Source organism: Esox lucius, chromosome 23, assembly GCF_011004845.1.
Source record: "Esox lucius isolate fEsoLuc1 chromosome 23, fEsoLuc1.pri, whole genome shotgun sequence".
Lineage (NCBI taxonomy): Eukaryota > Metazoa > Chordata > Actinopteri > Esociformes > Esocidae > Esox > Esox lucius.
The window spans coordinates 6,947,869-6,963,204 of NC_047591.1; the positions used below are offsets into that span (position 1 = coordinate 6,947,869).

Here is a 15,336-nt window from a genome sequence, read left to right on the forward strand (position 1 = left end):
TTACTCATACATCACTTGATTATATTGTTGTGCTTATATCCTGATACATTGATGATTATACCGTTACCATATTGGTTAATTGTATATGCTCAGGTGTTGATTATACTGGTACTTTCAGAAACACTCCTATGACAAACCTCCTCTATACTATCATTTCCAGCGTTGACTCTCTCCATTGACCCACTTCTGCAGTCAATCCCTGGGAATTGATGACATAACAGCCATACAATAAGCTCAGTGATGAGCAGCGGGCAGCCGTCCACATCCCAGACAACGAGCTCTGACAGAACAGCTGACCAACAACACTACAACCAGTGTTGTCCAGAGGCTGTTGTATCCTTGACAAAAACGTCGTCACGCCGCACACGGCCAGAACGCTTCCTGAACGGGCGAAAGATCCAGTACCAATAAGGAAGCGGAAACACAATGTCCATTAATGCCAGAGTCGTGCAGCGAGGCGTTGTGTATCACTAGCCAGGACCTGGGTCGGTTTCTTCCAACTCCTTAGGTCATCGTCAAGCCAGGACAGCAAAAAGAGATCCGGGGCCAGGCTGGAAAGCATCTCCCAGAAGGCTGTGAGAGGAGCGATCCGGGGCTGACGGCTCATAGCAGCCTGCAATTTATTATCTGATCTAATTTACTAATCAGGGCCTGAAGCGCCACTACATGACGGTAGAGAGAGGCGGTGGTTGTCGTCACGTCCTGATCCATCATCACCTCCTGTGCTCCTGTTGCATTCCGCAGGGGAAGATACGTCAACGGCTTTCATTTTGGAACCTCGCAGCAGTCGTACACACACCGCAACAGAGAGCGAGGAAGGCATTCAAGAACTCTGAGAAATGTTTTTACGTAACAGTATTCATTCTAAATTATCTCTGTAATTTCCCACTGGCTCAATTACCTTCGGTGACACGTGTTTTTTTTGGTGACTGAAAGTAAACTGTATGAACACACACATTTCACTGCGGCTGGGAGGCCGAATTTTCGAAGGGAAAAACTTGAACCATTCCGGGCCGACAAGGGCCGACTGAAAATGCGTCAGAGCAGAGCTAGTGACAGACAATACAGGTCTCTCATCTTACCTGACCACTTTGGTTCCTCCTCTTGTGGCCTGCATGTCGACCATACACCCAGTGTTGACATAGGAGGCTAGGTTGATCTCAGAGAACTCAGCCTGTGAAACAAGGGGAAAACACACCATTGAGACCCACACAATATTCGCTGAGGGATAGAAAAAGCACAAAAACACAATTCCTCGGCTGAAACAACCACATAAACGTGTCCATTGTTGTCATCATGTGTAATAACCATAACGGCAGAAACTGACCCATCTGAACGATACAAGGGGAAACCGTTCCACTCACACTCACCAGCACAGGCACAAATGGTTACTTTTGAATGGGAAAAGTGTTAATAGTTTGCATCAGAAAACACACATCACTTATAACCTATGACGTCATGTGTGAGTGGTGTGGTGGCCTCTCCCACTTTAGCTCCAGTCACTACTCCTCAAAGGCAGCGATGGCATGGGGGGGGGGGGCATAGAAATAGAATTACTACAACATAATTGGTCAATGAGGTGCGAGGGACGGGGCCTCCCATCATTATCCAGAGGGACACGTTTAGGTCCACAGTGCCAGAGGAGATAGCCCCCTGGAGTTCGCTGAGGCCCAGACAGACACAAAACTCAGACGACACGTTTAATGTCACAGAGTTTGTATTTTGCATGGTGGGACTGGAGAGAGACACACTAATTGAGTTATTCCCAGTCTGCCTGTGTCTGTAGCCTCCTAGGGAGACAAGGACAGGGAAAGACAGCAGAGGCCTTGTGACCGGGACTGTAGCCCAGGGTACTATGACTTAATCAAACTCTCAGCAAAGCAGAGATCCTCTGGATGGGAGGGGACATTGCAGCTTGGGCTGTCTGGGAAAGAGGCCTGGGAACAGTAGGACTACAAGAGGCCATTGCTACCATTGTCTCTCTTATGTCATGTCCCTCGGTCTTGTGGAATTAAAGTGGCCAGGAAAAACTCAAACCAAAGTAAAGCTGGCAACATCCAATACGTGCATTCGTGGCCGAAGCATAAAAATAAGAGAAACACCCTTTTGAGCTGGCCAATAGTTGGTCCACATGAACTAGTATTTTTTAGATCTGTAACACATACATCATTCTGTTGTCTGGGAAGGGAGATACCATTCCAAAACAGAAAAATGCTTTTTAACATAATTTGCTAAGATCTCTTGTTAAAGACAGATTTTGATACACGCCATTCCAGCCCATGCACAGAGGACGTGTTCAATTGGGGACACTGTGTTGAACATAAGCACTCTCCCATCAACAGCACACCCAAGAGAGTAATATAAAAACTCATGATATCCACTGTTTAAGGTATGTACGTCTGCTAAAGTCAAGGCTAATAATACAAACCATAATTAACAACCACAACAAATCATGCAATCATGAGCAAGGAATCAGAAACACTACTTTTAAAACACGTTAAATGACAAAATCCCGACAGACATTTCAATTTGGGATTGTATTACATCAAATGCTAAGTCACTTATGTTATCAACTGTTGGTCTTTGGCCTTCGTGACCTTAGTTTAGTGTCTTAACAAATTCTGCTTTACCGAAGGTCAAAAAGCAAAACGAACCCTAAAGATAGACAAAAACATGTCCCACGGCCTGATAAAATATGGGTAGCCACGTTAACTATCTCTGGAGGGATAAAGGCCAGACACTATCACTAGTCCACTTAGGACGGGAGGCAAGGTGTCAAGCGACCGTTAAAGTTCTGTGGATTCAGTTCATATGCCGCACTATGGGATCTTAGGTCGGCTGTAGGAGCAGTCTCAAGCACTTCCGGTCCTAGATAGGTTAGCTCCCATAAAATGTTTGCAACCGAAAGACTTGAAGAAAATCAGACGTCATAAAGTCAGATGTTGACCACACAGCTGTACTGGGGCAGACAGAATTTATTCATAAGTCTGTATGGTTACAGTAATGCTGGCATTTTAATGAGCCCTGTCATATTTCTATTATGAAAAAATTAATTCCCACGTGGTCAATTCCCAACAACATTACATAGAGAGTGTGGTGATATTTCATCTGCCTTTCAAGGCACACGCAAGGTTTCGTAAAATAAATGATTACAACCTTCATAACGGCCACAAAATTAAACAATTAGATGCTATTCTGAATTAACAATAACTATTTTGAAGCAATACCATACAGATGGTGGCGAAGCTGAGAACATAGGACAGGACGGGCCTTTATCTTTTCTAGTGTTAATATACATTTTGTTAACGTAAAGCCAGAGAACGTTGTTTCGGAAATCCGCTACACACATACAAAAACAAAGCCATCTGGGTAAGCATTGCATTTGGCTGCAGACAGGGATGACAAAAACTCCCAAGAATGTGGATGCCAAAAAAAATCTATTCAGACATTGTTAGTACAGGCTCTGAAGGCTAGTTTGTGAAAAACGAGCCTGTCCTCTGACCTGAGAAACATTATGAAACCTCACTGATAAAATCTCAAAAGGCCATAACCTGAAGACACAATAAATTTCCTTAACTTCCGCTGTTTGTTGTTTGTGGTGCTTCAATGATGCTCTGCAGATCTCTATCTGGATCTAAAAATATATAGTTCAAGGCGTCCATTTATTGGTTTAGAAAAGTGACTCAGTAACAGTTTAATGCAATGGAGATACACCAGAATCACATTCTCCATAATGCACAATTTAAGGCAAAAAACATGCCTCCTTTCCTGCCTTTCAGCTGTATTGCCCGGACCAACTTGGTATGGGGAAGTATGCTTTCTTCATTCGTTAGTATCCAGAACAATGTGGCAACTTAACAAAAGGGTGTTTTTTTGTCTTCAAAGTGAAAAACACCCCCTCTTTTTATTTATTGTTTTGCACTCAGGGAGAAGCGGAGAGCAGGGGGCGAGTAAATGTCCTAATCTCATTTACGGGACATGGAGGCGCCACTCACTCTCAATGTGCCTCAAGGATACAACACACTGCAACTTGGCTCCTTTCCTCTCCTCAGTTCCTCTTAGCTCCTCTAAACTGATACCCGCCTCCCTGCCTCTCAAAGAAACATCTGTGTGCTCAGCACAGCGCTTTGCCGCCCGTCGCCAAGAAACACTCTTAAAAACCTAACACACACACACACACACAACACACACACACACAGAAATGAACAGAGTAACATCCACTCCAGTATACAGATCTTCAACACATCCCCCTGGCAAATTGCAATCCCTCAGCAAGGGGCCTACGTTGACATTTGCTGTGACCAGATAAAACCAGAGGAGTGGGCTAGTTCCTGGCAACGACCAAAAACAGCGCTCCCAAACTGCTATTGGCTAGCTGGAACGCTAAGGGACCCGGTCATTGGGCAGTTATGGATGAGCCGTTTGTGCAACTGTGGGGCGAATGCCCGGGATGCAAGGCCCATTTGACAGTGCCATGGTTACCATCAGGGTAATACATTCAGACTTGTGTTGGAGCAGCTTTTGCCCTGGGAAAGGAAAACAGGACAGGATACACGGCACAACTGCCTTCTCAGCTCTTCAACTGCCCCCAGCAGATGATTATTCTCCCCTTCTCTGCCACAGCTAGACCAGTTGCAGAATTTCAGAATGTGCCAAGAAGTAGCACTAAAGTATGTAGAGGGCTGCAATCATCGATTTATCGTGGAAGTCTTTTTAAATGTCTTTGGTGCTGGCACCCAACAAAACAAGCATTCTGGCTGGAGAGACATCTTTCTCAGAGAGTGCCTAAATGAAACCCACCAAAGATAAAGGATGGAGTAATGTACAATCAGTTAATATTTGAGAAACAGGTTCTGAAGTACTAACAGTTCTGTATTTTGTTGTCGTTTTCACAACCCTGTGCTGGCCTCAAGAACAAGAGTTCCATGATTTAACTGATGTAAGTGTCTCTCGGGTCGGTGTACTGTTCCCATCGAGCCTCGGCCAAATCTTGACTCGAGCGCACATGCATAATCGCAATGCACGAACCAGTGTATGAGGGCGTTGTGAATATTTTTATGTCTGTATCAGGCCTAGTCAAAACAGCCCCCCCTCCACACACAGAGCCAGCGTCTCAGAGCAAGTGGAGGGCACAGTAAACAGCAATAATAGCATTTGAATGTCTTTTCCTTCTCCCTCCCTCCAATCCCCCTGCCCTTCCCATCTGTTCCTCGCTACCAGCACCAACAAAAAACTGAAATCAGGAGTCTTTGGGAGTGTTGTTGGAACTGTGGTAATGGAAGTTGCTGTTGTCCAGGTGTACAATGCACCTTACGTTATGGCCAGGTGACAAACTTATAAGCGATTACTCTAGCGGTAAAATGCTTCTGAAAATATTGGTTGGCCTAATACCATATTTTTGACGACGAAGGAAACCTCAGTTATTTATGGGATTCTGCCAAGAAGTCATTACTAAGGGCTATTCTTAGGCACAAAGCAATGTGTTTGGTTATAGCCCCCTACAGTAGTCACTCACATTATTTGAAATAAGGATTCCAGAAACTGTGCCCTCTTACTCAAGCAAGTAGCTAGATTATGCAGCTGACCCTGGATTGCAAGCGCTATCATCACAAGCTAGCTAGTTAGCCAGCCAGCAATCCCAATGTAAAAATGTGCTAACTAGCTACAGGAGTCAGCTAGTTTTATAAAACAAATCCTAGCTAGCTCAACATAACTATTTTTTCTTTGATATACAGCCATGTCTCATTAAAAGGAATACAATAAATGACACCATTTAAAATATCAACTTTTGTCTAATGAATTACACAGCTACATGCTCCCTTACCCAGATCATGGACCAAATTTTTGCTAAAAGAGGCAGCAACAATGAAGTTGCCCTGATTTATGTTGGTTTCAACCTTTATAACAGAGTTGCTTCAACATCAGGCTGTGAGGCACATTTCTCATGTGGGCTAAAGCACAGGTTTATGGCATATCTGACATTGGCAGTTAGAGAGCCTTTGTAACCCATAAACTGCTTATGTAGGCATTATGAAGAATTCATAAGCACAACATATTTTAAAGTGGGCCTGAACAATGTAATGAGATGTCATAGTGTTAGCTTACTGGGTAATGACATAACATGACAAGTGCTCAACACCTGGAACTGTGGAAAACCTTCCAAAGACAGGATGTACTTCTGACCTTTTCATGCGAGAGACGCATTTAGACTAAACTTCACACTCCCCGTACCAACCTCAACCATTAAATGGTGCGTTATATCTCTTGTAAACGAAACCTTTTCATCATGTGAAAAGGTTGACCTGGCAGTTGCACTTTACTGACTTTCTGGTTTTAAGTATGATCTAAGAATATCTTAATGTCCTGGAAATTATTCGCAGGGTTTCTCTTCAGATCGACAAAAAAATTACACGACAGTATAAAAAAACAAGCCTAGTTCAGCTGGACTGCAATTAAAATAAATTAAATATATATAAGGCATTTGACCAGTCCCTAGACACCATTGAGCATTGTGTTAAACTGACTAACATTTCTTATTAAGTTTACCTCCTCCAAAAATAGCATCTATGAACTGTATGGCTTTTGCCACTGGCAGTTTTAACAGCTTATTAGACTGATTAATTGCTAGCTAGACTAAAGGTGTACTATTTCATACCAAAGCTATTTCATTTCATGGCACAATAACATATGTTTTTCTATCATTCAAGAATGACACTGACACAATAACTATCAATATAGGTGACGATAACTGACTTTCAAGTGAAAAGACGAGAGAATCATGGAAACCCCTACTCTTTTACTGCCCAAGGGGTTTTGCTTTGAAAATCCACCAGAAACAGTTGCAATATAACCGTAAAGAGTTTTCTTTTAAGCTTACTATAATGTAGATACTGAAGGTTAAATCCTAACACCTACTATGTCTTGACTGTGAGGAGATTTGAACGCAGGACCTATAGTTTGCAGGTCCGCATCTCTAACCACTACGCTATTTAACAAAGGGAAGTCAGTCAGTCACTCACTCACTCACATCAGTCGGTAACAGACATTGACTCTTCTTGGCCGGCTCCACTTATGCGGCCCAGCAAAAACTAGAGACAATACAGATGAATACAGATAAATGGAAGTCAGCCAGAGGCTTCTCCAAGTGGTCAGCACCGTGAGGCAGGACATTTAGAGTCACTGAGGAAGGTTGCTTGACGGGTCCAGACGTTTGGTCAGCAGCAGAGCTGAAATGGCCACATCCTTAACAGCCTGTGAAGGACAACAGTCACCAGGGAAGCAATCATCCCCCGGACACAAATGCAGTCATGAAAGTGCACTGACACTCTGGGATGGAATCAGGGAAAGACTGCACGATCTGGATAAAATATTGATGCGTGCCTCCGTTGCCTTGCGTGAAGCTCATTCAACTTTTTATTAGTTGTCGATTTGGATATTGCACATCAATAATCGCAATTTTGATTATGATTTGATTAATCGGCCAAACCTGGCAACAAGTGTTCCGTATGTGAACTCACAACTGAGAACCAAATATAACTTAAGACCCAAAAACTGAACCAGCTGGGATGGAGTCAGGCCACTTCACAAGAGCCACTCTGGACCCCAAAGTGCAACGGAATCAGAACAGTGTGAACTGACCAGCTGGTATGACAATCATCCAAATAAGCCAGCAGTCAAATGCCTCAGACTCTCAATGAAGCCAATGCTCACCCAACCATCTTGGAAAAGGGGCAGGAAGACGAAGAGGCCGAAAGGGGGGACAAGGATTTCATAGGTAACCACCACAAAATAAACCTGAGATACTGTACTTCCTAGATTGGCACATGGAAGCAAGCTTTCCCCAAATGGCTGGGCACAGCCAGGGATAGGAATCACAAACTGAAATGGCCTTTAGGCAGAGGTGCGTTCTAAGCCAAACGCATCAAATACACCAAGATGCAACCATTCAACATGATGAAGAACAGATACAAGAGACGATAATGCAGAAACTTAGCAACACCAAGCAGAGAAAGGCACAGAGCCTCAACTTCGGACAGCACCGGACCAAGGAACAACCGCACAGTGACAAACTACATAAAACAAGGCCAGGGGGAAAGACACGCAAAATGGACAGCAAAATTAATGAGAGTGAATGAAAGAGTAGTGGAGTGCAAAGAAAGGTAATAAAAAAAACATGACCAGTGCATTCACTGAGAATAAGAGCCGACATATAGTGTGGAACTATCATCTTTTGTAATTCCAGCATCTTGTAAGACTTGTGTCAATTCTTTTGTAAAACCAAAAAAGTAATGGCCTGTACTGAAGGAAACTGCACTGAACATCTCTAAAATTAGAGAAGCTTTCATTGAATAACCCTGAGTTTTGTTCAATAATTATGATGATAGATTGCAGGAGATTTAATGCCCTAACAAGCAAGCGTTGCCAATATAAAATCTATTCCATCTATTACAATCTATTACATCTATTATAAAGGCTTTACTGAACAAGAAACCGGGCAAGACTAGTTCAGACGGCCCGCAAAAGAAAATGTTGACACCTCAAGATTCAAACCCAGGTCGCACATGTGAAAGGCTGTGTTGTTAACCACTAAACCACAGAGCTGAAACATTTGCTGGGTGTCAGTATAGCCTCTTGTCTCTATCCTGAACAAATCCTCTTTTGCCACTGGTTATTTTAATAGTTAATTGGCCATTCGTGAATGACACTGATACTTTGAAACTGACGTTTCTTACTAAGTTTACCTCCACCACAAATAGCGGCACAAATAGCCAGTAATAATCTTTACCGGTGTCTACTAACTTACTGGAATAGTCATAAGAATTTGGCAATTGCTAGCAAGTCTGCCAAAGCGATTTCATTTCATGGCATAAGAACGTATTTTCTTCTTTCATGGCAAAACAACATACTTTTTTCTTTCATTCATGAATTACATTTATACAATAACTATCAATAAAGGCGATGACAACTAACTTTTTCATCAAATGAAAAGACGAGAGAATCGTGGGATCTACCAAAAATAAATAAATGTTGTTGCGCTCAATAGATTCGACATGAGAGGCACTGTCTTTAACCACTACCCCACGGCATTAAACGTATCAGCAGTTGCAAGACTCCATTGAGGATTGTTAAACTGACTAACTAGTCTCTTATTAAGTTTGCCTCCACCACAAATAGCGTATATGAACAGTATTGCATTTGCCACAGGCCGTTTTAACAGCTTATTAGCCAGTAATAGGCTTACTAGTATCTACTAACTTCCTAGGAATAATCATAAGAATTAAGGAATTGCTAGCGAGACTGAAGATGAACTATTCCATGCCAGAAACAGTCGCAATATAACCGTATACAGTTTCAGTCTTAGCCAGCAAAGTTTTCATCAATACGGAATAATTCACAATGCATTTTTGGCTTCGCCTGCGAGGAGATACAAACTCGGGACCTATAGTTCACAAGTCCGGTTCTCTAACCACTACCCTATTTAACAAGGGGTAGTAAGTTAGTCAGTCAGTCACTCAGTAAGAAACATTAGTTCTTCTTAGCTGGCTCCGCTTAAGCGGTCTGGCAAAAATACAGCGTCAACTATGGCATCTTATTATCCATTACTTTACCGAATCAATAGTCATCTGAGTTGCAGTAGCAATTGAAGGCCCTTCTCTATGTAAATGCTGACAGTCAATAGTTACATTTTTGTATAAGTATTCAAGCAGTAAAGTTTTAATTAAGTATTAACTTTAAGTAAAGTATATTTAAGTATTTGCCAAGGCCAAAATGTTTATGCCATACATTTATCTGCAGTATTATGTTAGTACCTGGCACAAGGATGCTGTGCTCTTTACATTTGTACTCTTATTTTATAGACCCAAATTACGCTAAAATAAGAAACGAAATTGCTTTATGGACAATGTTTTGACTCAATTTCTTTAACCAATTGGTCCCCAGAGAAAGAAGGTAATATTGTGTTGCTACCTGGCACAAAGAAATTAAAGAAAAGCTGATACAGAATGCATGCATCCAACTACATTTTCATGATCAGGTATATATTTTGTTCATGCATTTTCAAAATACACAGTAATAGTCAATTTAAATCCTTTTTTTCTTTAACTACCATGAATTGAAGCAGTTTGGAAGTCTTTTTTTATGGTCTTTGTATACAGACTTGTGTTGCCAAAGTAACCAGAAAAACATAGCTTTGAACTAGTGCAAAATGTAACATGGTATAAACTGCACTAAATTGATAATGCAGTTTGTTTAAGCAATTTTACAACGGTATAACTATTTGAAATACTGATATTGACTTCGGAAGTATTGTGTAGATACATTTCCTAACACCCTAACCACAAAAGTATAGATGGATCTAGCCAGCCAGCCTGTCCCGAGAGATAATTGCATTGTTATTTGAGTCTCAACTAGTCAACAAATTTCACATAAGTAGTTATATAACTGACAATACTGCCATACTGACAAAAAATACAATCATAAAATTGTCATAACATTTGCATTGTGTCATTTGTTTTTAGTGTGGGGGGTTGAAGGTTGGGTCCAAGACTGTTTCTGTCACTAATCCCAGGCCTTTGAGTGGGAGATTGAGATCGGACACTGACCCTGTTTTAGCTGAGGGGGTTTAAATACTTTACCAGGAAGACCTCATCTTGGTATGTACAACTTTAGACCAATCATAATTAAATGGTACAATTATTTTCAGAAAAGCAGAGTGAAATATTCAGGCAATAAAACCTTATCCTAAATATAAATACTTAAATAATGGAGTTTAAGTTGCATAAATACAGAGAAAATCTTTAAAAAATAATCACTTTGTATTTCTGCACTAATTCAAGGATTTTCATCCATAGTGGATGAATCATTTAGAAATGACAGCTTATTTGGTTTATTATGACTCCACTTTAAGTTTTAATTACTGTATCGTTAGGGTATGCACAAGTCGAAAATGTATGCTTTCAATTAGAGGCTTTGCATTTGAATGTGCAGTTTTTTAACAACACACCTCCACACTTCAAAGGCTTCCACCTGACACGCTACAAGGCCATGTTTTTTTCCTATAGAGCAACAAGAGGAGACTCGTCTCCATAACTTCAGACAATGCTCAAACCAAACACCCCTAACTGGGAACTTCGTTCAGCCACCTCTGGGCTCTAAGTCATTCTACCCCTTTGGGGCAGTTCCTGAGCCACACAGTCAAAACTCTTCTTTGTCTTGGCACCTCAATGGTGGAACCAGATTCCCCTGGAGGCTAGGATAGCCCAGTCTCTCCCAATCTTCAAAAAACATGTGAAAACCTTTTCATAGAGTATCTAAAATAGTTCCACTGCTACCACCTCTGTTGTCTTTTTTTGTAAACTTTGCTTATTACATTTTATGTTTACTTGTATGGTCTAATTTCCAGCAATTACTTTTGCTGATTTCCAATACATTCATTAGAATGAACTTAGAACTAATCTGTGCGGTTGTTTCACCTAAGTCTCTTTAGAGCATCAGCTAAATTACTAAAAAGTAAATGTCAAATGTAACATGGACCAAAGAAGTGTCATTGCAAATCAAGGTAAACCTGAATTAACACAAATAGTCTAATCATTTGGTAAAGTATATAAAGTATGCAGACATAGTTAAAAGATTTAGCCGTTGCTCAACCAAGCATTAGAATGGGGAAGAATTTCTATGATAGATGGTGGCAGACGTGGTGTTTCCAGCATCTCAGAAACAGCAGACCTCCTGGGATTTCATTGACTATAATCTCTCGAGTTTACATATAGCAGTGTGATAAACAACTAGTGAGTACTTTGGACAAAAGCACATTGTTAGTGGTCAAAGGAGAATGGCTCATTCAAGCTGACAGAAAGGCCACAAATACAAATCTCTGAAAGCACAATGCAACCTTGAAATGGATAAAGGCAAAAGGGAGTCCTACTTGATACTAAAGAGGTGGCCAGTGGACGTAGGTATGTCAGCTGTCTTTTTAAGATAGATTAGCTAAACAGGTGATAAAAAATATATATGTAACAGCGTAGAACCACAGTAACCACTGGAAGCATGTGCACAGGCATAGCTAGAAGCCCAGCCTTCATTCTACACAGGAAAGATGTAGAAAGATGACTAATGATTAAAATTGCTATGCTAATGCATAAACAGTCAGCTAATGTTAGCCATTCTATCCATTTGCTCAAAGTCACATTGACTGTGAGCTATTTGATACAGTGAGCAATTTACCATGACACCCTGAACTTCTGAAGTGATTACTAAGGGTACAAATGACACAAACCCAATTGGCTGTGAATCGCCATTACAGAAGAGAAGTGCGTGAAACAGTGGAAGGACAGGGTGGAGGGGAGCAGAGCAGGGCAGGCATTCAGTCCTCACTGAGGTCATGGGCCTGGTGAGCAGATGTTGCCCTTGACGACCTGTCTAGAACTCACTGGATGGTTGATTGGAACCCATAGAAACTAGCCTTTATAAAAACTCAATCATGATCGGACCTCCTGGATGTTCTAATAACGTAATATGTCCAATTGAGCAAAACTGCGTCATTTTTTTCCTCTTCTCACGTTATCCTTTTCTCACGAAACAAGGATAACAAATCACTCACAGTGGAAAAAACGTGATGTCATGAAATGATCGAGATCCTCAGTTTGGCACTGCTAAGCTGCCAAAAGAGCAGAGCAGCAAATATCTAGGAGACGATCAAAGAAACAAAAGACATTGTGGGAGAAAACACCCATAAGACATTTGGATGGCCATTTAGGGCCCACCTGGCTCATGTGCAAATTGTTAAGCATATGTGTAGATATTACTGTGGCCACATTCAATAGTGATTCAGCAGGATAACTTGGGGCACTTCTCAACACACATAAGAATCCCAGAGGGTAAGTCAACGAAAAGAAGAACTGGACATCAGCTCAAGGCCAAGCCAACATTTTCTGTTGGTGTCTGGCAAGTAACAGGGGAAGGATACCTGCCATACCCAGTCAACATCTGGCTTAAAACAGGTCCTACAAATCAGATCAAGCATTTTCCTTTACTTGTTGAACTTGACGTTGTTTAAGTTATTTTGACTCGCAGCTTGGAAAAACATGGCGGCAATGACATATTCTCACACACTTCATGTGTTGTATACGCCTTCTTCCAGATGTGTATCGCAAGATAGCTTCAGAAGAGCCCCAAGGTTCTGTCAGTAGACAAGCATGAAGAATGCTAGCTTCACCCTGGATGACAACGTTCACTCTTATGGAACTCACAAAATTTATGGAACACTATGAATCAATTGATTAATGTTGGGTGGGACATATCCTTCAGTTGATAAACTGCTCTCCATTATATCTATGCAACCCAATGAAATATGAGCATGAAGAGTATATGAAAGGACACATGATGTTCCCATCGGAAACTATGCTATTCAGGCACAAGGTGACACTGATATATATAGCTTAGCTATAAGCTTAATATAAAAAGGCTTAGAGCTCCGTCAGTAATATGAACAGCGCAATGAAGACCTTTTGTACCGTGTTTAAGTGCTCTGCAGGTTTTACATGTCGTGGTGTCAGCCAAAAGTAACCCTTCCAAGCAGGGCCTGGTCTTTGTGGGGGAGTTACTCATGACAACGAGATTACACCAACGAAATCTAAATCAAGGAGTTGATGAGGCATATCAAGCGACACCGAACCTCAATGTACCTTCCTGTCTCATGTTGTGTCTGTCTATTCCTCCATCTCTCTCTCCTGCCTCTGCCGCTCACTGATTCCCTCCGCCTGCCACTCGTCGCTCTCTGCCCTCTGGTGCCTCTGCCTGTTACCGCTCCTCTCTGCCCTCTGGTGCCTCTGCCTGTCACCGCTCCTCTTTGCCTGGCTCTCACTCTCACTCTCCATTACCTCGGCCTCTCTCTCTGTCAAGCAGTACATGTGCTATGGGCGGCCTGTGCATTGCCTGTACCTCATACTGGCACCTTATATGGGTGCAGCCATACAAGGGGCGTGAGAGAACTAGCTAGGAGGGCTCTGGGCACGTGGGCATCAGCTGAGTTCAGAGCAGGGTGAGGAAGGACAACAACACTGCAGAGCTGAGCTTTAGGAGACGGGAAGGACAGAAAAAGAGCAAAGGGGATCTGCTTTCATTGTCATTTTTAAAACCGGGATCATGACCCCATTGTGTCGTTTCAACTTTCACACAGGAGTCGTGTTTCCTTCCTTGTTGAGCTTCATTTAAGACATACTGACATTCAGGGAGGGGTCCAGCTAGGGCGGGTGGGGCAGTACTGTGCCAGCATAGGGCAATTTGCAACTGACTTGTTTCCCTGCGAGTAACAGATGGGTAACAGCGAACAGTTTGGTAAGAATAGGGGTGTTCGGGCTGTAGAAGGTTGGGGGGGCGGGATTATGGTTGCAACCCCGATAGACCTAATTAAGAGCTCCCACATGTTTTTATTGGGATTTGCTCTTGGTGATGCCAAGAACTGCAACAATCCGAACACCTCCCATATTTTACATCGCTTACCATAAACTCGGAAACCCCCCAGCTAGAGTTTCAACATCACTAAGAATGAGACGTTACCACGACAGTAGTGCTGAACAAACAGACCTAAGCTTACAGGTTAGTCTTTTGTGGTTAACTTTTTCCTTCTAACCATAAAGTTCAACCACTTAATTTCAAAGGGGACTCCGGTAGGCCCAATCGCTTGCAGATGTGTGGCCAAGCAGGTTTTTGGAGGGAAATTAGATATGATCTACTCACAAAAAAGACTGTGTGTCTAGACAGTTGCTTGGTGTGCTGTATACACTGTATTTCATATAGTATCAATATGCATATTATCTGTACATACACAAAGCATGCTCTTGTGATGATAAGGTAATGGAGGTATGGACACAAAAGGCCTTGTACAGAGTGTCTAAGTATATAATATCTGCTGCTGCCCAGATGCTACAGCTCTCACGTCATACACAAACCTAATGGAAATTGCATGAAACTGCTTGAATCCCCAGTGGATTTTATTTATTTCTTGCTATATGCGGGTTGGCATCAGCAGGGCAAAACAAACCAATCCCCCATCTCCATCATATGAAGCGGTCGTCAAGAGCCCCTCCCACTAATATAGAACAAACAGAACGGCACCAACCTGCTCCACGCGGATGTCATACTCCCCGTTCAGCTTCTTCCCTCTGAAATACTTGGCCCTGTGAGGAAAGAAATAGGAAAGGCACAAGAAGACAAGGCGATGTACAGTCAACCGAGAGCTTATTAACATGTAATTCACATGTAGCACAAGCCTAGTTTAGTGACTAGGCAGATACATATTGTCAATAGGTTTAAAAATGGATGTGTCAAGTTGACCAG

At 42.1% G+C, this 15,336-nt stretch overlaps 1 protein-coding gene across 3 annotated transcripts in view; it reads right to left on the bottom strand.

The window, feature by feature from the left end:
- Window positions 1-15,336, bottom strand: part of LOC105029999 (synapsin-3) — a 101,478-nt gene that overhangs the window by 60,860 nt on the left and 25,282 nt on the right. For all 3 annotated transcript variants that reach the window (XM_013131635.3, XM_020042950.2, XM_013131636.2), the window contains 2 exons: window positions 15,119-15,176; window positions 1,083-1,174 (listed from right to left, as the gene is read on the bottom strand). In XM_013131635.3, the coding sequence (XP_012987089.1) occupies window positions 1,083-1,174; window positions 15,119-15,176 (150 nt within the window). The remainder of the gene's footprint in view (window positions 1-1,082; window positions 1,175-15,118; window positions 15,177-15,336) is intronic.